At 43.5% G+C, this 25305-nt stretch overlaps 1 protein-coding gene across 1 annotated transcript in view; it reads left to right on the forward strand.

Annotated features, from left to right (window-relative positions):
- The window catches only part of GALNTL6 (polypeptide N-acetylgalactosaminyltransferase like 6), a 3047192-nt gene extending 3023247 nt beyond the window's left edge, over positions 1–23945 (forward strand). The window contains exon 12 of the mRNA XM_073577390.1: positions 23046–23945. Coding sequence (XP_073433491.1) covers positions 23046–23213 — 168 coding nt within the window. The 3' untranslated portion in view covers positions 23214–23945. The remainder of the gene's footprint in view (positions 1–23045) is intronic.
- The last annotated feature ends 1360 nt before the right edge of the window (positions 23946–25305 follow it).

The following is a 25305-nucleotide window of genomic DNA, read 5'->3' on the forward strand; positions in this document are numbered from 1 at the left end:
TGCATGGTGGTAACATAAATAGGAGCCTTTTTTGGGGCACTGAAAAAGTGGAAAAGCAGAGGAGAGAGGGAAACTTCTTACATTGGATGTCTAAAATTGAGAGCCGCTGGATATTCTAACTAACATCTTATAACCAGCGGGTCTCTATAGTGAGATAGAACTCTTTGCCTTTAGAGTGTAGCCAAGAGGAAAGGGTTGAACATGTAGGCATATCATTGACCGAGGAATATTTGCACCTATGTATAAAACACTACCATGCCACCTGAAGCTGTAATCCCTGAGGAAGGAGTATGTTACTTCCAAAGTGTTTAGGATTTGTTTTTTTGCTCACGGGAGTTCTCCATAGCTAGTGACATCACACTGCTCAAGCAACAGTCTCTTGAGTGCAGGTCCATGTAATCGCTGCCGGCCAGGGGGCCACAGATGGAACTCTATCTCTTTCTCCTTTTTGCTCCACTGGACTTTACAAATCATGAGGAGATATCATTACAGAAGCTCCACATCTACCCTTGATTTCTTACAAGTCGGCTGTACACCTACAATACCATCTATAAACAGAGGCAGGATATTTGTTCATGTACACCACACAAACATGGTGATTATTGCATTTGTTGCTATATGCCTATTGTTTAAAATGTAACTTGTGCAGGTATAGCACATTTAATATTTAGTTTATGTATACAGGTTTTTTTACACAGTTTTATTTATGCTGCTTATTGTGCCTACGTGGAAACACTAGTGTACATTTTCGAAAATTAAAAATTCATAGCTTATTCACAATCAAAATTACACTTTTACTTAGTCTCCAGAAAAACTATAACTGACTCAATTTGATTAGCAAACCAGTTGCATACCCTAAAAAGAGAACATTTCTCATGCCTGGTAGAGAAACCATAACTTCTCCATGTTCAAAAGAGAGCTACTGTTTTCACTCCAGATAAAAAGGAATATTTTGGAGGTGGCTTAATAGAAAAGTGTTTGTAATTGCCTAATCATTTATTTCATTAGCAAACAGGATGCTGAACACAAAAAAGGATACTTTATTTCACTTTATTTAAAGGGCTATTACTTCTTTATATTCACAACAGTACAATGCACTTGTTTTGCCTCCAAAATCTAAGGGATAATTTTCAGAAGATTTATGAACAAGGTAAAGCTTATTCATTTAGCTAAGTGCAAAGTTATTTATAGTCCTCAAACAGTGATAACTATTGCACCTAACCACAGCTTCTTTCATTTGCACTTCCTATCGATAAACAACAATCCATAAATCTTCTCCCCCAAAATGGACAATTGTTTAGGCCACTTATACAATTTAGGTAGTCTAAAAATTCCAATACTGCGACTCCATGGGAAACTCACAGTGTTCCATACACATTCTACAGGCAATTAGAGACTTTTCTACTTATGTGATTTGCATAAATTAAGTCAAGGAAAATCAAATTTTTGTGAAAGTTTTTGTAAAAATTTGGTAAAACTGGCACATTCGAATTTCAAAAGTTTCCAGTGACAGAGAGGAGTCAGAAGATTGCCTTGTCTGATTTCTCCTTCTTCAGCATTGATTACAAGCACTTCACCTTAATATTAATCGGTGCTGGTTTCCTTTAGCAGTGCATGGGTTATTCTATTCTGTTAAGAGCTCTTAGAAGTTTTCCTGCAATAAGGCTCCAGGCTATCCACTGTTCACCACTCCTATCTCGTATATAATCTGGGCCCCGGGTAGCACACATTGCCAGAGCTAGCTTATTCTGTATAGTTAGGAGATGGTGTTTTGTGGTTGTTGTTTGAGAAGGCGTTTGGTGGATTTATCTGAGACTGTTGCTAGGTTTTCAGCTTGTGCTAATTCCCTGCTCCTACTTTGGTTTTGCTCCATCCTCCACTCCCCAGTGTTTACCTCTGTTGTTTGTTTGAGTATATTTGCATGATTGGTATTTTCCTTTATCCCTGTTTGTATTACCTTGTTAGTCTGTTTGGTGTATTATGGTACACTACTATTCCCCCCTTCCCTGAGTGGGGTAAGAATACAGACTTAAGGTGCATTCAGGAGTTAAGGCAAGGTAAATGGCCCCAGAAACTTACCTATCTGAAGTAAACTGGGGAAAAGGGTGAGCTAGGGACTTTAGGTACATGGAAGGATCCCCTTGGTCCTGGGACACCAAAACCAGAGTCATGACAAGTACTGTGTATAAATGTATACACTACCGTTCAAAAGTTTGGGATCACCATGAAAACCATGAAAACTCATACTTTTATTAATCAAATGAGTTTCCAAATGAATTTAAAATCTTGTCCAGACATTGACAAGGTACAAAAAAAAGATTTTTATTTGAAACAATAATTTTCTCCTTCAAACTTTGCTTTCATCAAAGAATGCTCCCTTTGCAGCAATTACAGCATTGCAGACCTTTGGCATTATAGCAGTTAATTTGCTGAGGTTATCTGGAGAAATTTCACCCCATACTTCCAGAAGCCCCTCCCACAAGTTGGTTTGGCTTGATGGGTACTTTTTGCGTACCATACGGTCAAGCTGCTCCCACAACAGCTCAATGGGGTTGAGATCTGGTGACTGTGCTGGCCTCTCCATTACAGATAAAATACCAGCTGCCTGCTTCTTCCCTAAATAGTTCTTGCATAATTTAGAGGTGTGCTTTGGGTCATTGTCTTGTTGTAGGATGAAAATGGCTTCAATCAAGCGCTGTCCACAGGGTATGGCATGGCTTTGCAAAATGGAGTGATAGTCTTCCTTATTCAAAGTTCCTTTAACCTTGTACAAATCTCCCACTTTACCAGCACCAAAGCAACCCCAGACCATCACATTACCTCTGCCATGCTTTACAGATCACATCAGGCACTCTTCCAGCATCTTTTCAGTTGTTCTACATCTCACAAATTTTCTTCTGTGTGATCCAAACACCTCAAACTTGGATTTGTCTGTCCATAACACTTTTTTCCAATCTTCCTCTGTCCAATGTTTGTGTTCTTTTGTCCGTATTAATCTTTTCCTTTTATTTGCCAGTCTCAGATATGGCTTTTTCTTTGCCACTTTGCCCTGAAGGCCAGCATCCCAGAGTTGCCTCTTCACTGTAGAAGTTGACACTGGTGTTTTCCGTGTGCTATTTGAGGACCTATGAGGCATCGATATCCCAAACTACCGTGTTGTGAGTTCATTTTTCCCTTCACCATTGAGGTCTGATGAACTCCCTACTCTGGTGAAGGAAGGTAGTGAGGCTGATTACCAAACACCTGGGCAGCTAGATTATGACTGGGTGGCTGGAATTGAGGACTGGATATAAGGCTGCCGACGCCCTTCTTCCTGGCTGGTGATTTTCCTGCTGGATTCTTGGAGACCAGTCTGAGTCCTGCATCTCAAAGTTTTTCTGCTCTTCTTTGTACTCTTCAGTTTTGTTTTTGTTTTGCCTTGTTTTTTGGGAGTTCTGCCATCCCCGGCCGGGGGTGAGCTGAACTCCATTTTTGTCTCTGATCTGTTGATTTTTTGCTCTGTCTTCAGAATATACCTGAGTGCTGATATAGTCTTTTGAAGCCTAGCGACTTCAGGGCCTGTTTTTCCTATCAGTCGGTTGGCTCATTTTGATAGGGTTTTTGCGGATGGCAGACAGCAGCTTTCCTATCCTGTCCTATGTAGTTAGCTTGGGACCCATCATTTGCTCAACCTATCTTTCTATCTGTGTTAGTGTTTTCATCTTGCTTCACCGTCATTATATGTTGGGGGCTACCTATTGCTTTGGGGTCTGCTCTGGGGCAGTTTAGTTTTTCCCCTTTCTGTCTTTAAGCTATATAGTTCTCCGGCTGTGATCGAGGGGTCTAGGGCACTGTAGGAACCCCCCACGGCTACTGCTAGTTATTGTGGATAGGTTCAGGGGTCTGCAATTCGATAGCTGCCAACCTCTCTGGTTTTTCTGGACTTAGCTGGTATTTTGTTTTTTCCTCCTTCGGTGACTCATCATAACACTACCGACTCTAATGTACTTGTCTTGTTGCTTAGTTGTGCAGCAGGGCCTCCCATTTCTCTTTCTACTCTGGTTAGAGCCTGTTTGTGCTCTCCTCTGAAGGGAGTAGTACACACCATTGTAGGAAATCTTCAATTTCTTGGCAATTTCTCACATGGAATAGCCTTCATTTCAAAGAACAAGAATAGACTGTCGAGTTTCACATGAAAGTTCTTTTATTCTGGCCATTTTGAGAATGGAACCAACAAATGTAATGCTCCATATTCTCAACTAGCTCAAAGCAAGGTCAGGTTTATAGCTTCTCTAATCAGCCAAACTGTTTTCAGCTGTGCTAACATACTTGCACAAGGGGTTTCAAGGGTATTCTAACCACCCATTAGCCTTCTTACACAGAGAGCAAACACAAAGTACCATAAGAATACTGGAGTGATAGTTGTTGGAAATGGGCCTCTGTACACCTATGAAGATATTGCATTACAAACCAGACGCCTGCAGCTAGAATAGTCATTTACCACATTAACAATATATAGAGTGTATTTCTCAATCATTTAATGTTAGCTTCATTCGAAAAAAAACTGTGCTTTTCTTTCAGAAATAAGGAAATTTCTAAGTGACCCTTAACTTTTGAACGGTAGTGTGTATTTCTTTTTATGTTTATGAATAAAGATTGCTGCTATTTCTGAAGGAAAAAGCAACTCATAGGATCCTCTTTAAAGACACATACTAGAAAAAACCTGAATGTGCCATTGTGATTTTTAACTTCAGGTTTCCATGTTAAAATATTCTAGCCTATGCCAAACTATGAACAGGAGCCTGAGTATGTTTAAGATACTGCAATAAAATGAGTCGTGGCCACAGGTGGCACTTCTGGTTTTGCTTTTGTGTCATTTATGTTTTTTGCCAGTATTTATTTGAAATTGTTTGTAATATTGTAGAATATTTTTATGCTAAGTACTCGATAATTACTTTTACCCCTAAAGGTATTATTTCCATTCAAGAGCAAGTCTCTGGACTGACTTTGAAATTGAACAGTCATCAAAACTATTCAGACCCCTTTAAATTTTTTTGCTCTTTGTCTCATTGCAGCCATTTGGTAAATTCAAAAAAGTTCATTTTTTCTGATTAATGTACGCTCTGCACCCCACCTTGACTAAAAAAAATCAGAAATGTAGAAATTTTTGCAAATTTATTGAAAAAGATACTGAAATATCACAAGATCATAATCATTCAGACCCTTTGCTCAGTGTTGAATAGAAGCAACGTTTTGAGCTAGTACAGCCATGAGTCTTCTTGGGAATGATGCAACACATTTTTCACACCTGGATTTGGGGATCCTCTGCCATTCTTCATGGCAGAGCCTCTCCAGTACCATCAGGTTGGATGGTGAATAGTGTTGAGCGATACCTTCTGAAATCGGGAAATATCGGATCGAATTGGATCGGACCGATACCCCAAAAATATCGGATATCGCCGATTCCGATACCGGAAAGCAATGCAAGGCAATGGGATGCAAGTCAATGGGACACAAACATCGGAATGAAAATAAATCCTTACTTTCCTTGTAGGTTAATTCTACATGAAGGAAAACAACTAAGAATAATGTAGAATGTATTGGGGGAGGTGGAGGAGACATTAAAGGCATAGAGGTTTAGTCCAATCAAATGGAATAGCAGGAATTTTTTTTAAGACGATCGGAGTTACAAAGATATTGACTATGTTAAGCTTTTTTATATTTTGTCAGATATTTATGTTTCACTACTTCCATGCTATTCACCTTCTTTTTTACTTCTCCCACACTTTCTCCTTCATCATCGTCAGCAGCAGCATCTTTTTCATCAACTTCTTCTTCACCTTATTCATCTTCTTCTTCTTCACCTTCTTCCTATTATTCTTTTTTTTTACATTCTTCATATTCTTCTTATTCAACTATTATTCTTCTTCATATTCTACTTCATCTTCTTCATATTCTTCTTTTTCATCATATTCTTATTTGTGACAGGCATTCCTGTAGTTGTTATCTATAAAAGTTTGAAGATTACACCTTCCATTCTGCCTGTTGCAAAAGATTTACAACAGGATTTGTCCGCGTTCAGCTTTCCCTGCAGCAGCAGGTATTTTCCAGGGGCACCACGAGGAGGAATGGACTCACTCTCATACACTGCTTAGTCTTCTTCTGCTTATAATTTAGATAATATCTTTGGCTCTGACTTTTAGTCTTATGCTTAATGTTCTTCTGCTTTTTGTTCTGCAGCTTCTTGTTCTTCTGCTTCTTGGTTTTCTGTCACTTGTTCTTCTGTATCTTGGTGGTTGTCTTCTTGTTCTTTGTCCTCTTGGTCATCTTCTTCAGGGTCATCTTCTTGGTCTTCTTCGGGGTGGTCTTCAGGGTCGTCGTCTTCGGGGTCATCGTCTTCTTCAGGGTGGTCTTCAGGGTCATCGTCTTTAGGGTCGTCGTCAGGGAGATCCAGAGTGATTAGCAAAAACCATTTCAAAAAGCTTGAACTTGGAAATGTAGCAGAAGGTACAAGAAGGCTGAGGAACTACTGAGGACCAGCTGATGGTACTGGAACCTGGTTACGAAGCAGGAGGTACCTGTGCCAGAAAGCACTACCAAGGACCAGCAGACGTTGGTGGAACTTGGATGCCGAGAAGGAGGCACCTAAGCCAAAGGCTCTGCCTGGAACCAGCTGACGTTACTGGAACCCAGGGGGATGTATTCAAGATTGACTTCCAAAGAACCAGCTAATGGTACTGGAACTCAGATAGGCAGCAGAAGGTACACATGAAAAAAAAAGTTGCAAGGCCGTGAGCTGGCCGGAGTTACCGAAACCCACAGTCCTACAGGGGGAGCTTGTCCTATTGGCACTACGGAACCAGCCACCATTGCCAGATCCCGCAGCCCACATAGGAAGTACCTAAACTGCAGGCACTATAGAGTCAGCTAACCCGACCGCAACACGACAGGACAATGTATTGGAGGCAAAGTGACGTTGACACTACCCGGAAACAGCTGGCGTGCTGGAACCAGGCTGGGCAGGAGGGAGTACCCGTGCCAAAGACACTTCTGAGCAGCAACTGGCGGTGTTGGAGCCCAGGGTAAATACTAGAAGCAGAATGGAGGCAGAGGCATAATTGGAGCAAGTTTAATATCTGTAGCAGTGTGAATGTAGACAGAGCAGGCGAAATTGCCGGACACACAGCAGGGGATCAGCTGACGTTACTGAACCCCAATAATACTGGAGCTTGTGTTGACTGTGCAGACGGCACTTCTGAGCAGCAACTGGCGGTGTTGGAGCTCAGGGATTACAGGAGAAACAGAGTGTAGCCAGAGGCCTAATTGGAGCAATTTAATATCTGTCGTAGTGTGAATGTGGACAGAGCAGGCAAAATTGTCGGACACACAGCAGGGGATCAGCTGACGTTACTGAACCCCAATAACACTGGATCATGTGTTGGCTGTGCAGATGGCACTTCTGAGCGGTGGTGTTGGAGCCCAGGGATTACAGTACAAACAGAGTGTAGCCAGAGGTCTAATTGGAGCAAGTTTAATATCTGTAGTAGTGTGAATGTGGACAGAGCAGGCAAAATTGCTGGACACACAGCAGTGTATCAGCTGACGTTACTGAACCCCAATAACACAGCAGCAAGTGTTGACTGTGCAGCTGGCACTTCTGAGCAGCAACTGGCGGTGTTGGAGCCCAGGGATTACAAGAGAAACAGAGTGTAGCCAGAGGCCTAATTGGAGCAAGTTTAATATCTGTCGTAGTGTGAGTGTGGTCGGAGCAGGAGAAATTGCCGGACACACAGCAGGGGATCAGCTGACGTTACTGAACCCCAATAACACTGAAGCATGTGTTGACTGTGCAGACGGCACTTCTGAACAGCAACTGGCGGTGTTATAGCCCAGGGATTACAGGAGAAACAGAGTGTAGCCAGAGGCCTAATTGGAGCAAGTATAATATCTGTAGTAGTGTGAATGTGGACAGAGCAGGCGAAATTGCTGGACACACAGCAGGGGATCAGCTGACTTTACTAAACCCCAATAACACAGGAGCAAGTATTGACTGTGCAGACGGCACTTCTGAGCAGCAACTGGCGGTGTTGGAACCCGGGGATTACAGGAGAAACGGAGTGTAGCCAGAGGCCTAATTGGAGCAAGTTTAATATCTGTAGTAGTGTGAGTTTGGCCGGAGCAGGAGAAATTGCCGGACACACAGCAGGGGATCAGCTGACATTACTGAACCCCAGTAGCACAGGAGCAAGTGTTGACTGTGCAGATGGCACTTCTGAGCAGCAACTGGCGGTGTTGGAGCCCAGGGATTACAGGAGAAACAGGTGGTAGAAACATGAACACAACAGGAGACCTGGATACTGTTGCCAACCAATTATTTAATCTGGAAGAGGACTGGCAAATTCCTGCGAGATCCAGGCCTTGTTCATTTTCAGAAAAGTAAGCCGGTCAACGTTATTGGATGATAGTCGCATGCGACGGTCTGTTAGTACACCACCTGCGGCACTAAAGACGCATTACGATAATACACTAGCAGCAGGGCAAGCCAGCACCTCCAATGCATACTAGCTAAGCTCTGGCCATGTATCCAGCTTAGAGACCCAGAACTTGAAGGGGAAGAGCCGTGTGGTAGAACACTGAGAAGGCAAGACATGTAGTCTGTCACCATCTGACGGAAACGTTGCCTCCTGCTGACTGGAGCCGTCTGTGATGGTGTAGACATTTGTGGCAGGGACACAAAACTTTGCTACATTTGGGCCATACTGGTCTTGCCTTGTGCTGAGGCGCTGCTTCTGCTCCCTCTTTGTGCAGAGCTTCCTCCACTGCCTCGACGCACTGAGCTGCTTTGTAAAGCAATAGCAGCACTGCTCTCGGGTGGTGTCAGGACTCTGAACATTTTTTACCCTTTTGCATTACTGCCCTTTTCCAAGATGGTGTCTTTGGTCTCATGTGCATTGTGTCCTCCTGCTATAAAACTCCACCACAGCCTTCAGTCTGTGCTTGAGTATTCTGCTCCTGACCTCTGATTGCTTCCTGGCCATATACCGGCTCCTGTGAACCTGTGTGGTGATCCTGCTACTCTGCTCTGAGTTCCTGCTGCATTCTCCAGTCTCCAGTAATTCCCTCTTCCTCTGCTGCTCGTGTTCACTTCCATCTGCATTTGCTGGACATGTAAGCTGTTGCTGCTCTGCAAGAGCCTGAGACTATTTTCCAGGCCTCCCTGGTCAAGCTAAGATATGATTTGAACTGTCTTCTAAGTTTATCTATCTGTGTTTGGACTGAGACAAGGATTTATTCGTGTCAAGTATCCTCAAGAATAACTGTGCTTCATGGACTTTTCGCTTGATTGCATTTTCCTCTGAAGTTCCTATAGACTGCTAAGCTGCGTCTTATATTTACACCAAGTGTTGTGGACTTGAGTTTCTTTCTGCATCCATTTGTATCACCGTGTGTTAATATAGACTTTACCACTTCTAAAGCTGTGTCCTGTAGTTATCTTGTTCCACGCACAGAGTCTCTTGAGTTATCCCCTATAATTATTACAGGTGGAATGGAGAACATGATGGAATGCACCAGTGTGTCTTGGTACTCCCGCATTTTGCGCTCCCGGTTCAACGATGTTATGAGGCTTTGTAAGCTGTCCCGGTAGCGAGGATCTAGGAGGGTGTACACCCAATAATCAGCCCTGTTGAGATTGTGGGCGATGTGGCGGTCGTTTCTCAGTCACTGCAGCATGAAATCAACCATGTGTTGCAGACAGCCAACTGGCCAAGGAACGCTGTCCCCTGCTTGAGGCATCATCTCTGCCTGCTCTGCATCACCCCACCCTCGCTCTACATACTGACTACTAGAGCATTGTGTACCTCCCTCCTCTGGACAGATATCTTCATCCTCCATTGACTCCTCCTCATCCTCCTCACAAAGTGTCCCCTGCCTAGGCCTTTATGAGGAACCACGTTGCGCAGACTGTCCAGAAGCAGATGGCATTTGTCACTCCTCATCCTCCACCTCTTCCACAACCTCCTCCCTTAGTGCTTGCAGTGTTTTTTCAAGCAGGCAGATAAGGGGGAGAGTCATGCTGACTAGTGCATCATCTGCACTTACCATCCATGTGGAATCATCAAAGGCATGCAAAACGTGGCAGATGTCCTTCATAGAGGCCCACTCAGTGGTGGTGAAGTGTGAATGGCGCGCAGTGCGACTTGTTTGCGCCTGGTGCAGCTGGTACTCCATTACTGCTGCCTGCTGCTCACACAACCTTTCCAACATATGTAACGTTGAATTCCACGAATTCCACCTGGTGGGTAGGTCACATATGATGCGATGTTCCGGAAGGCGGAATCGGCGCCGCAGAGCTGCAATGCGCGATCTTGCCATGCTGGAATGCCGCAAGTGAGCGCACTCTATGCGGACCTTGTGCAGCAGTGCATCAAGATCCGGATAGTCCCTCAAAAAACTCTGCATGACCAAGTTGAGCACATATGCCAGACATGGGATGTGAGTGAGGTTGCCTAGGCCCAGAGCTGCCACCAGATTTCGGCCATTGTCACACACTACCATGCCTGGCTGGAGATTCGCTGGCACAAACCACACGTCGCTCTCCTGCTTGATGGCATTCCAGAGCTCCTGCACTGTGTGGCTTCGATTCCCCAAAGAAATTAATTTCAATACAGCCAGTTGACGTTTGGCCACGGCTGTGCTCATATCGGTCATATCAGGTAAGCGTTCACGGGTCCATGTGGAGGTAGACTGTGATGGCTCCTGCAGCGCTGATTCAGAGGAACTGGAGTATGAGGAGGAGTCAATGTGTGCAGACTGGATTCCTGCAATCCTTGGAGTTGGCAAAACACGTACAGCGCCACTCTCAAGATCTGTACCCGGCTCCACAACATTTACCCAATGGGCAGTGAGGGAAAGATATCGTCCCTGTCCATGGTTACTGGTCCACGCATCGGTGGTCTGGTGGACTTTGCTACTGACGGCGTTTAGTAGCGCATGTTTAATTTTTTCCTCCAAATGCTTTTGCATGGCAGGGATGGCTTGCCTGCTGAAATAAAAGCGGCTGGGCACATTGTATTGTGGGACTGCCATGAAGTTATGAAAGGTGTCAGTCTCCACCAACCTGAATGAGAGAATTTCAAGGGACAGCAGTTTTGCAATGCCAGCATTCAGAGCCTGTGCTCAGGGGTGGTTTGCCGAGTATGGGCGCCTTTTCTCCCATGCCTGTGCTACCGATGGCTGTAGACTGGCCTGGGAGTGTCAGGATGACAGGGAACATGGTGCTGTGGGTGGAATGACACTGTGTCTTTATACAACAGTGCCAGAAGTTCTTCCATGGCGATCCTGTGAGGAAGCCGATCCAGCTGTGTGTGAGCTGGAGGAAGAGGCTACAACACGAGCTGAAGAGGTGGTAGGTGGCGCCGTAGGTTGGCCTAGGTCTTCAGTGTGTCTTTGTAACTCCACCAAGTACTTGGTCCGCACATGTTTCCACATATTTGTGGTATTGAGGTTGCTGACACTTTTCCTCTTTTCACTTTCTGATTACACAGCTTGCATTTGACAAAGCAAATGTCATCTGCAACTGTGTCAAAAAAGGACCAGGCACTGCAAATCTTGGGAGCGCCCGTTTTGGGTTTTGGAAGAGGCATGCTCCTAATAGGTGCCGAAGTGGAGGCTACAGGCAACCGAGTCTGCCCCCTCCCTCTCCCTCCTTTTTGGCCGTTCGGGGAATCTCTTCCTCAGAGCTGCTCCCACCACCTTCCTGTACCTCACGCCATGATTGGTCAAGGACCTCATCATCTACACTACCCTCTTCAAACGACTGCTTCTCCAGGGTAGGCTCGACAACACAGTACGCACCAGAAAGTGGCACCTGAGTCTCATCGTCAGATGCGTTCTGAGGTGTGCTGACCATAGGCACTGGCTCACCCACCTCTTCAGATTCAGAGAGACAAAGCTGTTGCGCATCACTGCATACTACCTCTTCTTCAAATTCTCGAATGCTGCTTGGCTGGCCCCCTCTTTCCAAGCCAACAAATTCAGAGAACAGAAGTAGAGATGGCTCCTGTCCAGGGCTCTCTGACTGCCTGGGCAATTTGGCAGGTGGTGAAGAGACAGATTGGTGCTCTTCAGTGCTCTGGACCTGAGAGGATCTGGAACTAATTCAAGTCGATGTGTTAGCTGCCATCCATCTGACAATGGCTTCAATTTGTTCGTCCCGCAGCAGTGGGGTACGGCGAGCTCCTACAGAGCTGCGCATAAAGGACTGTTCCCTGGAAAAACTGGGGGATGCTGAGTCACTGGTGCCCGCAGCAGGCACAGAATCCCCAAGTCCTCTCCCTGCAGAAACTCCACACCCACGACTACATGCCTTACTCCCTGTCTTCTTCATCTTGGTAGACTGATAAAGATAGGCAGAAAAGTACTAAGGGCTTAGTGTGCTTATTCCTGAACAGCTGCTAACAGGTATAAGAAACACTAATTTTATAAAGTGTGGACTAGACTTTAATATGAGCTAATGTGGCCTACACAACTGTAAAGGGGAGTGTTTGGTGAACTTTATTAACTTTTTTTTTCACAAAAAGACACTGGATGTGCCCAAAGATGTAAAACTGATAGTATCACAAACTTTTGTAGCTATTACAATGCAGGAAGGTAACCTACAATGCAATAGATGAGTCTCCAAAAATGGGCTAATACTAATCTGGCTGGGGCTGCAGGGCACAAGCCAGCAGAAAGGCTCCTCTATCTATTCCTATTTAGTGTTTGCAAATATTCTAGCTGGATACGGATGGAACCACACTAACAGGAGAAATCTGGAAAAATGAGCAGCACTAATGCAAAAAAGGACAATGTATGAGGCAGTGACGCACGCTGAGCGGACTACAACCAGAGGTGGATGCAGAACACACTACAGCGTGAGCTGCACTTGCACACATAGACCTCGCAGACAGCCGTGAACAGCGCTGCAAAGCTGCAGAAAAGCTCCTCTATCTATTCCTATATAGTGTTTTCAAGCTATCTAGCTGGATACGGATGGAACCACACTAATAGGAGAAATAAGGAAAAATGAGCTTCACTAATGCAAAAAAGGACAATATATGAGGCAGTGACGCACGCTGAGCGGACTACAACTGGAGGTGGCTGCAGAACACACTACAGCATGAGCTGCACTCACACACAGAGACCTCGCAGACAGCCGTGAACAGCGCTGCAAGGCAAAAGAAAGCTTCTCACACAACTGTTGCTAAAGTAGCCTGGTAAAGCACAATAAAGCAAATCGCTAGCTCAAACTGTCCCTCAGCGTCAGAACAGCAGCGTCCTGTCCCTAATAATAATAATAATAATAATCTTTATTTATATAGCGCCAACATATTCCGCAGCGCTTTACAGTTTAACAGTTTCAAAACACAAGTCATAAGTAACAACGCTAACAATACAATAATTAAAGCAAAATAAGACGAAATAAGACGACCCTAAGTAAATTCACAGCAGAGTGAACCCAAAATAGCTGCGGTGGCTTCTATAGTGCATCATGACATCATTTCAGCAGCCAATCACAGCCATGCCATTAGTTAATATGCCTAACATGCATGCCCACACTTCTTAGGATTGCTCATTGGCTGAATAAAATCAAACTTGTTCATTGCATTATGGGAACTTCCGATTCCAGTATTCGCTATTCTAAAAGTATCGGAACTCAGTATCGGAACTCCGATACCGCGAATATCGGCCGATGCCCGATATTGCAGTATCGGAATGCTCAACACTAATGGTGAATGTTAGTGGACAGACATTTTCAGGTCTCTCCAGAGATGCTAAATTGGGTTTAGGTCAGGGCTGTGGCTGGGTCAGTCAAGAATGGTCACAGAGTATTTCTGAAGTCACTTCATTGTTATTTTAGCTGTTTCCTTAGGATCAATGTCTTGTTGGAAGGTGAATAGCAAAGCCACTAAAGGAGACTCAAGGTCTCCAAAAAATCATTTTTAAACAGCAGACAAAAAGGCAGCAACACTTACCTGCCCAGATCTAGGAACAAATGCACTGCATGGTGCAGCCAGCCCGTAAAGCAAGATGTCAGCAACACAGGTGCAAAATACTAGATTAACAGCCACTCCCACCTACCAATTCTTGGAGGGGGTGACTGCCCAGTATACAATTGCACAATAAAGGCCCACATAGGGTATTGTTCACACAAGGGAACTGCAGAGTGTCTTTTTCACAGCCTATTAGTCACGCCCCTACTATTTGATTAGGCAGGCTGGCCAGCACACCCTCAATGCATCCCAGTGTGAACACCCCTCATACAAGACCAGGCGTGTCTGAGCTCGGCTGCACCATGAAAAATATAGTGCAAAAAGTACAAAATTAGTGAGGTATTAGCTGATATTTTGTCCAAAATATGTGAGCCCGTAACCTGCGCCAAAGGTCCCCACGCTTACGGGTCCCTACACTAAACTAAATTGCAAAGCCACTAAAGATGACTCAAGGTCTCCAAAATTCATTTTTAAACAGCAGACAAAAAGGCAGCAACACTTATCTGCCCAGATCTAGGAATAAATGCACTTCAGGGTGCAGCCAGCCCATAAAGCAAGATGTTAGCAGCACAGGTGCAAAATACCAGATTAACAGTCACTCTCCACCTACCCATTCCTGAAGGGGGTGGCTGCCCAGTATATAATTGCACAATAAAGGCCCGCATAGGGTGTTGATCACACAAGGGAACTGCATAGTGTCTGCAACATCTTGATGGCTGCACCCTGCAGTACATTTATTCCTAGATCTGGGCAGGTAAGTGTTGCTGCCTTTTTGTCTGCTGTTTAAAATTAAGTTGTTGGAAGGTGAACCTGCGGCCAAGTCTGGGGTCCAGAGCACTCTGGATGAGGTTTTAATCAAGGATATCTTTGTACTTGGCCTCATTCATGTTTCCTTCAATTGCAACCAGTCGTCCTGTCCCTGCAGCTGAAAAACACCCCCATAGCATGATGCTGCCACCACCATGTTTCACTGTTGGGATTGTATTGGGCAGGTGATGAGCAGTTCTTTGTTTTCATCACACATACCGTTTAGAATTATCACCAAAAAGTTCTGTCTTAGTCTCATCATACCAGAGAATCTTATTTCTCATAGTCTGAGAGTCCTTCATGTGTTTATTAGCAAACTCTATGCGGGCTTCCATATGTCGTGCACTGAGGAGAGGCTTCCGTCAGGTCACTCTGCCATAAAGGACTGACTGGTAGAGGGCTGCAGTGATAGTTGACTTTGTAGAACTTTCTCTCATCTCCCTACTGCATCTGTGGAGCTCAGCCACAGTGATCTTGGGGTTCGTGTTATGATTGAGTCACCGTAGGAGGCAAAAACAGAAATACTAGCTAAGTCCAGAAAACCAGAGAAGTTGGCAGCTATCGGATTGCAGACCCCTGAACCTATCAGCACAACTAGCAGTAGCCGTGGGGGGTTCCTACGATGCCCTAGACCCCTCGATCACAGCCGGAGAATTAAATAGGCCTAAAGAAAGAAAGGGGAAATCTAAACTGCCCCAGAGCAGACCCCAAAGCAATAGGCAGCCCCCAACATATAATGACGGTGAAGCAAGATGAAAATACTAACACAGACAGAAAGACAGACTGAGCAAAGAGGGGCCCAAGCTAACTACATAGGAAAGGACAGGAAGGCTGCTGTCTGCAATCCGTGAAAAACCTTATGAAAATAAGAGCCAACAAACTGACAGTGAAAAAGGCCCTGAAGATGCTAGGCTTCAAAAAAGCTATGTCAGCACTCAGGAATATACTGAAGACAGAGCTACAGGCAAAAGGAGATTCAGCTCACCCCAGCAGCGGATGGCAGAATACTGAAAAGCAAGGAAAACAAAAAACAAAACAAAAAGGCTACCAGCCAAAACAGAAAACTTAGCTTTAGGAGGAGGAATCAGACTGGTGTCCTAGGAGTCCACAGAGAAATCACCCGCAGGGCAGAAGGGCGTCGGCAGCCTTATATCCAGTCTGTGACTCCACTCAGCCAGTCATCCTCATTAGACTCAGGTGCCTGATAATCAGGCTCATTACCTTCCTTCACCAGAATAGGGAGTTCACCAGAATCCAGTGACGAAGGGGAAAATGAACTCACAACAGTACCTCCCCCTTGAGGAGGGGTCACCGAACCCTCAACCACGCCACCCGGGCGATCAGGGTGAGCCCGATGAAATGCACGCACCAATCTTTTGGCATGAATATCAGAGGCAGAGACCCAGGAATTATCCTCCTGACTATAACCCTTCCACTTAACCAAATACTGGAGTCTCCGTCTAGCCAGACGGGAATCCAGTATTTTTTCTACCTCATATTCTATGTTACCTTCAACCAATACAGGGTCTGGAGGTGCCACCCCAGGAACAACTGGTTCAACAAACCTCTTCAACAAGGACTTATGGAACACATTATGGATTTTAAATGTGACAGGAAGAGCCAAACGAAAAGAGACCGGATTAATAATCTCCAAAATCTTGTAAGGTCCAATAAATCTAGGCTTAAACTTAGGAGAAGCCACCTTCATAGCAATATTTTTTGATGATAACCACACCATATCACCAATCTTAAACTGGGGACCAATGGTCCTATGTCGATTGGAAAACCGCTGGGCCTTTTCCTGGGAGAGAGATAACTTATCCACCACTTGGTCCCAGATCTGGTGCATTCTCTCCACCACAGTGTCAACACCTGGGCAGGCAGAAGGCTCCACCTGCCCCAAAGAAAATCGAGGATGAAACCCAAAGTTACAAAAAAAAAGGTGACATCAAAGTGGCAGAACTAGCTCTTTTATTTAAAGCAAATTCGGCCAAGGGCAAAAATGAAACCCAATCATCCTGATCAGCGGAAATAAAACATATCAAATATGACTCCAAGGTCTGGTTTGTTCTCTCTGTCTACCCATTGGTCTGAGGGTGAAAAGCAGAGAAGGACAACTGAATTCCCAGCTTGGAACAGAAAGTCCTCCAAAATCTAGACACAAACTGAACTCCTCTGTCAGATACAATGTTCTCAGGAATCCCGTGTAAGCGAACCACCTGTTGCAAAAACAGGGGCACCAACTCAGAGGAAGATGGCAACTTAGGGAGTGGTACAAGATGAACCATCTTAGAGAACCTATCACAAATCACCTAAATAACAGTCATTCTTTGAGAGACAGGCATATCAGAGATGAAATCCATTGAAATATGGGTCCATGGCCTCCTGGGGACCAGCAAAGGCATCAACAACCCACTAGAACGAGAACAAGATTTAGACCGGGAGCAAGTCCCACAGGACTGCACAAAATTCCTGACATCATGAGACAAGGTGGGCCACCAAAAAGAGCGACTCACCAGATCTCTAGTACCAAAAATACCTGGATGACCAGCCAATGCAGAGCAATGAACTTCAGACAGCACTCTCTTCTTCCACTGGTCAGGAACATACAACTTTCCACTGGGACAACGCTCAGGTTTGTCCTCCTGGAACTCTTGCAGAGCAAGTCTCAAATCGGGCGAGATGGCAGAAAGAACTACCCCTTCGCCTAAGATGGTAGCAGGCTTGGTTACCACAGGAGAATCAGCAAAGAAACTCCTAGAGAGGGCGTCTGCCTTTACATTCTTAGTTCCAGGAAGAAAAGAGACCACAAAATCAAAACGTGTAAAAAACAAGGCCCACCTAGCCTGTCTAGGGTTCAAGCGTTTAGCCGACTCTAGGTAAATCAAATTCTTGTGGTCAGTGAGGACCACAACTTGATGTTTAGCTCCCTCCAACCAATGTCTCCACTCCTCAAATGCCCATTTCATGGCCAACAGTTCCCGATTCCCCACATCATAGTTACGTTCAGATGGAGAGGACTTTCGGGAAAAGAAAGCACAGGGATTCATTTTAGATGTTACAGGATCCTTTTGGGACAAAACAGCTCCTGCACCAATCTCAGAAGCATCCACCTCTACCTGGAACGGGAGTGAGACATCAGGTTGCCGCAAAACTGGGGCGGAGGTAAATCTTCGCTTCAGCTCCTGAAAGGAAGCAACAGCCTCAGGAGACCAATTCAACACATCAGCACCCTTCTTAGTCAGATCAGTCAATGGCTTGGCAATACTAGAAAATTTTGCTATAAATTTCCGATAAAAATTAGCAAAACCCAAAAACTTCTGGAGAGCCTTCAAAGAAGTGGGCTGAAACCAATCATAAATGGCCTGTACCTTGGCCGGGTCCATTTCAATAGTTGACGGAGACAAAATAAATCCCAAAAATGAAATCCTCTGTACTCCAAAAAGGCATTTCGATCCTTTGACATACAGGGAATTCTCCCTCAAGATCCGGAACACAGTCCGAATATGTTTCACATGAGAATCCCAATCCTTGGAGAAGATCAAAATATCATCCAGGTAAATAATCAAAAATTTATCGACAAAGTCTCGGAAAATATCGTTCATGAAGCACTGGAAGACAGAAGGGGCATTAGTGAGCCCAAAAGGCATCACCAGGTACTCAAAATGTCCCTCCGGAGTATTAAACGCCGTCTTCCATTCATCTCCCTGCTTAATGCGGATAAGATTATACACCCCCCTGAGGTCAAGCTTGGTAAACCAGCAAGCACCTCTAACTCTAGAGAATAGATCCGAAATCAGGGGTAACGGATACTGATATTTAATAGTAATTTTATTGAGTGCATGATAATCAATACAAGGCCTTAAAGAACCATCCTTTTTGGCCACAAAAAAAAAACCGGCACCTAAGGGTGAAGAGGATGGTCTAATATGACCCTTCTCCAATGCCTCCTTAATATAGGACCGCATAGCCTCGTGCTCGGGTACAGATAAATTGAAGAGCCGACCCTTGGGAAATTTACACCCCGGGCTTAGTTCAATTGCACAGTCATAACTCCTATGAGGAGGCAAGGACGCAGACTCATTCTCACTAAATACATCATAAAAGTCTGCCAAATAGTCAGGAACATCATGCGACTGAGGAGAGGTGGAAAAAACCGGAGCCTCACTAAAGGCACACTGACAACCCCAACTCACCACAGACACAGATTTCCAATCCAAAACTGGATTATGAATTTGCAACCAGGGAAACCCCAGAACAACGGCATCATGCAGACCATGCAGTACCAAAAATCTGCAATTTTCTTGATGGTCTGGGGCGACCCGCATGACCACCTGGGTCCAAAACTGAGGTTTATTTTTAGCCAAAGGAGTAGCATCAATCCCCCTCAAAGGGATAGGCGTCTGCAGAGGTGTCATTGGAAATCCACAACGTTTAGCAAAATCCAAGTCCATTAGGTTTAGTGCTGCTCCCGAATCCACAAAAGCCTTGGCGGAAAATGTGGACAGGGAGCAGATCAGAGTAATTGCCAGAAGAAACTTAGGCTGAACACCACCAACAGAAAACGTGTGTGCAAAGCGTTTCTCTTGTTTAGGACAAACAGAAATAATATGCGAGGCATATCCACAGAAAAAATACAGCTTATTACACCTTCTGAACTCCTGACGTTGCACTTTAGACAATACTCTATCACATTGCATAGGTTCAGACGTCTGTTCAACCGGTGGCAACACCTCTCGTGCAATCCTGCGTTCACGTAAACGCCGATCAACCTGAATGGCTAATGACATAGAATCGTCCAGACCAGAGGGAACAGGAAATCCCACCATAGTATCTTTTACGGCTTCTGACAAACCCTTCCGAAAGAGAGCAGCCAAGGCATTATCATTCCAGGTAGTAAGGACCGCCCACTTTCGGAACTTTTGACAGTACAACTCTACAGAATCTCGACCCTGGTTCAATGCCAACAGGGTCTTTTCAGCCTGATCAATAGCATTAGGTTCGTCATACAACAACCCCAAAGCTTGAAAGAATGCGTTCACATTAGTCAGAATAGGATCATCTGGTTTCAAAGAAAACGCCCAATCCTGGGGATCGCCACGCAGCAAAGAGATGACAATTTTAACCTGCTGCGTGGAGCTCCCTGACGAGTTAGGCTTCACGGCAAAAAATAATTTACAATTATTTTTGAAACTCAAAAATTTAGATCGATCCCCAAAAAATACATCAGGTGTAGGGATCTTTGGTTCAACAGCATGCGAATGAGCAAGGTAGGCGGACATTCCCCGCACTTCCGCAGCGAGCTGCTCCACATGATCAGACAATTGCTTTATCTCCATTGAGAGAAAAAAAAATTCCCCCTACGGCCTCAGAGATATAGAGGAAAGAATATACACACCTTTTTTTTTTTTTTTTTTTTTTAACCCTCCGTCAGGCGCAATAGATCTGACAGGCACACAGTAATTAGTTTCACTTCTCTCTCCTTGCCCACTTATCAGAAAACCCCACCCCTCCTAGTTATCTCTTGACTCTACAGGCTCTGTGAAACCTGATATCACAGTGACTCAGCAGACCTTCTAGTGAGCAGATATCAACACTTTGGCTTCTCAGGCACATTGTGCCTGATTTCAACACAAATTGAAGGATTAATGCTAAGTTAGTGTACATAAGTACTGTTTTCTTAGACAAAAGGAGGGTGGCTTCTAAGGCACATTGCGCCCTAACACATACTCTTTCTCTCTTGCTTCAGATTTTCTGCTGCAATGGCCAGAAAACAGTATGATTCATCTAAACCCCTTCATTTAGAAGAAATGAAGATTTTTTTGTTAGAAGATGATGAGGAAGAACCAGCAGTAACTGAGGATTTAGAGGAATCTAGTGACATTTCATCTGAAGATGAGGTAGCAGAATGTAACACTGATTCTGGAACAGAGCAGGATGGTGATGACACTGATACAGAGGAAACAGACACAGATCTAGCTTATTATTTGGGCAAAGATAAAAATACAAAGGACGTCCCAAGGACGTTCCAGAACAAACACCGACTCTACCACCTTCTAAAAGACGCAGTTGTACTACCTGCTCATTTGTATCTGGTTTCAGAAGGCTTTCTAAATATGACTGCAAAATATGTAAAGAATCAATCTGCCTTTCCCATGCAACTTTCGTCTGCCAGCCTTGCTTTTCTAAGTGTACCTGTGCTGCTTCTGCTGCAATTGAAACCACTGAAGATGAGTAGAAAATAATTAAGTAACATCTAAGTGCAATATCCTTTAAGTTTTTTTCCATAATTTTATATTTAAGCAATAGTTAAGTAAAGATAACTGGAGCCTATTTGGCGGTACTACCGAAAAGTGGTACTTTTAGTTTTAATAAGTTTATGGTTAATAAATGTTTTTTTTTGCATCTGATTTGGTGTAATCTCTTTTAATACATTCCTATGAAGGTCACTGACTACTTCTATAGTCCTGAAATTGAAATATGTAGCTACTATAGGTGGTTTTCTGACCTGTGCTTGTCAGGCACATTGCGCATGAACTGAGGAGAATCTATATTGCGCCTGACGGAGGGTTAAACAATTCTTTCCTGCAATTGAGTACCCTAGGATCTGCAGTATGGCGGGTGATTCTGTTATGATTGAGTCACCGTAGGAGGCAAAAACAGAAATGCTAGCTAAGTCCAGAAAACCAGAGAAGTTGGCAGCTATCGGATTGCAGACCCCTGAACCTATCAACACAACTAGCAGTAGCCGTGGGGGGTTCCTACGATGCCCTAGACCCCTCGATCACAGCCGGAGAATTAAATAGGCCTAAAGAAAGAAAGGGGAAATCTAAACTGCCCCAGAGCAGACCCCAAAGCAATAGGCAGCCCCCAACATATAATGACGGTGAAGCAAGATGAAAATACTAACACAGACAGAAAGAGCAAAGAGGGGCCCAAGCTAACTACATAGGAAAGGACAGGAAGGCTGCTGTCTGCAATCCGTGAAAAACCCTATGAAAATAAGAGCCAACAAACTGACAGTGAAAAAGGCCCTGAAGACGCTAGGCTTCAAAAAAGCTATGTCAGCACTCAGGAATATACTGAAGACAGAGCTACAGGCAAAAGGAGATTCAGCTCACCCCAGCAGCGGATGGCAGAATACTGAAAAGCAAGGAAAACAAAAAACAAAACAAAAAGGCTAACAGCCAGAACAGAAAACTTAGCTTTAGGAGCAGGAATCAGACTGGTGTCCTTGGAGTCCACAGAGAAATCACCAGCAGGGCAGAAGGGCGTCGGCAGCCTTATATCCAGTCTGTGACTCCACTCAGCCAGTCATCCTCATTAGACTCAGGTGCCTGATAATCAGGCTCATTACCTTCCTTCACCAGAATAGGGAGTTCACCAGAATCCAGTGACGAAGGGGAAAATGAACTCACAACAGGTTCGTCTTTATCTCTCTCACCAAGGCTCTTCTCCCATGATTGCTCAGTTTGGCTGCACGGCCAGGTCTAGAAACACTGCTGGTGGTCCCACACATCTTTTATTTAATGATTATGGTGGCCACTGTGCTTTGTATTAACCTTGAGTACAGCAGAAATTCTTTTGTAAACTTTTCCAGATCTGTGTCTTGCCTCAATTCTGTCTCTGAGCTCCTTGGCCAGTTCCTTTGACCTCATGATTCTCATTTGGTCTGACATGCACTGTGTGCTGTGATGTCTTATATAAACAGGTGTGTGTCTTTACAAATCAAGTCTTATCAGTTTAATTAAACACAGCTGGACTCCAATGAAGGAGTAGATCTATCTCAAGGAGGATCACAAGGAAATTTACAGCATGTGACTTAAATATGAGTGTCTGAGCAAAGGGTCTGAATACTTATGACCATGTAATATTTCAATTTTTCCTTTTTAACAAATTTGCAAAAATTTCTATATTTCTGTTTTTTTTCAGTCAAGATGGGGTGCAGAGTGTACATTAATAAGAAAAAATGAACTTTTTTGAATTTACCAAATGGCTGCAAAGAAACAAAGAATGAAACATTTAAAGAGGTTAATTTAAAGGACCATGGGTGTCCCACCGGCCAGACTCCTTGACATGTTGTAAAAATTAGTACACAATGAAAATACAGGGAAATATTTATATCCATGCTGGTTTCTAGATAAGACATGTACAATAATTTGTGTACTCAGTTTTGCTTGATTAATATGCAAACTAAACTTCTCCCTTTTTTCCTTTTATCCTTAGGATAAATCATTATTTCATCCCGTAAGCAACAGCTGTGTCGATTGTAATCCAGCTGAAAAAAAATTGTTCATGAACAGATGTGACCCTCTCTCTGAGACACAACAGTGGATTTTTGAACATATAAACATGACAATACTGCAAAAATTCAACATCTATAATAACTCTTAAAGATCAAGTAAACCATGTGGAACCACATAAGGTGGATTGCAATTGGACTAGAAGAGTCAACCATTTTGATATCTAAGATGTCATCTCCTCTTTCTGAGGATATTATTGAAATATGCCATTCATAGGCAAGTACTTTGACATGTCATCATATCCAAAGAGCTTGGATAAAATTAAGAACTGATGCAGCTGCTGAGAACTTAATTAGACTTTCCTTGCTGGTTCAAGGGCAGAAATAACCTTTGGAATAATAGTCTATGCTATCACAGTGAAATGCATTTTTAATCTTACTCAGGACACTTCCTGCTGTAGTGTATAGCTGTAAATGGCCACTAGGGGTAATGATGTTCCGTTTTGGTTTTTCATTTTCATTTTTTTTCTTTTGTGGACTGGTAGTCAGGAATGGGCTGCATGATAAAACAGGAGTCTTTTAAAGCCTCATCTCTCTTAGGTTGTGGGTTTTTGTTTCTTAAAACATTGAGGTTAACAGGATTAACTCTCTTAAGTCTGCAAAAGCTTTTGGAAAGCACCCCTATACCTCTCCCATCTGATGATGGTACCTGAAACAACAGTGACAATACACATTGAAAAAGTATTTTAAGATGAAGCATGTAATGGACTTTAAGATGATGGAATATTTAATTTCTCCTTAAATCTGAAAGTATTCTTTTTTGTTTTTTTTATTAAAACAATAATAGAATAAAATAATATTGTACAAAAAAATGTGTTGTTATTGTGCTGGTTAAGTGAGTCAACAAAAATTTATATTTCGTATGCAAAGCAGTTGGTTACAATAATATTGAATAAATAGTTTACCAAGAATGCCAAATAAAAGAAACTACGCAAGCAAAATAAACATTATATAAGTAAAATTAGCTGTGGCCTTCAATTTAGACAGATTGAATGACGTATATAAATGTTTTCCACCATAATCTATTATTTTCTTCTCTTTAAAGTTTGGGTTACAAATAACAGGGGAGATTTGTCATTATCTGTAGTGATGAGCAAGCACTAAGAAGCACAGGTGTTTATTACTCAAACTGAGTATGTCAGACTGCTTAGGTGCTCGACTCAAGTAACAAGTCTAATGGAAGTCATGGGAAACTCTAACATTTTTCTAGCAGACCCTCCCAGGAATAAAGATGAGCAAATATAATCAAAAAATGATTGCCAAACAAAAATTTAACATCAATACATGGCACATTCGGATTCGTGATCGGAAAACAGGCACATTTACATAAAATCTGGAAAAATCGGTAACATTCAGTAAAAGTGTGGAAAAATATTTGCGTTGGAACTAAAGCATTTTGAACACTTTGGCAAAGATAGTGTAGTGAATGATGAGAGTGGGGCACATTTTTTATGAGGGTAGGGGGTGGGGAGAGTTCACAGGAGCAGGGTGCTTGTACATGTGTTTTTCTAACTTTATGTATGTAAATTGTGGCTAGCGAATCAGGGAACAGGAAACATCCCCAATGTTCGGACATAACAGTTTGTGCCATTGGCTGCTAAAATCACATGTCACTCTCAATATAAAGAGTGGATATCTTCTTTTAGTGCCATTTTGTCACTACAACAACACAGAGAGGCTGCTCCTGATGCTGGCTCTGGGTGCTGATAGATTTTAGCTAGTAAAACATTGCTTCAGATAGTTAGATAGTTTAGATAGCTAGTGTCCTGTGTGGATGTGAAACCAACCTTCCAGCAGATTTTTTTGTGCCATTAGTGAAGTCCACAGACAAAGACAGCAGGGCACATTTAGAAGTATGTTGGGCCTTGCTTCTATTGTGCTCCATGCACGAGAAGACCTTTCAAAATCTTATTTTTTCAGTTGCTAAATGTGATACAGCATGCCATATCCCACCTTGCCATTTAGTGGTGGTGAAATTGATCTGTGTGTAGAACTGTTGCACAGCAAAAAAGAAATTCTGTGACAAACAGGATACAGAAGGCTAGATCAGAGTTTGAAATTGTTTGGAGCATATTGTAACGAATGGAAGCGGAGGCAGAAATGGTGAAGTTCACATTCATTTTTATTTTTTAAGTGGAACCTCGGGACCATGGTCTGCAGGACTCTGAAGGAGGTGTGACTAGT

The sequence above is a fragment of the Dendrobates tinctorius genome, unplaced genomic scaffold, assembly GCF_039654945.1.
Source record: "Dendrobates tinctorius isolate UK_male_01 unplaced genomic scaffold, ASM3965494v1 ptg000008l, whole genome shotgun sequence".
Lineage (NCBI taxonomy): Eukaryota > Metazoa > Chordata > Amphibia > Anura > Dendrobatidae > Dendrobates > Dendrobates tinctorius.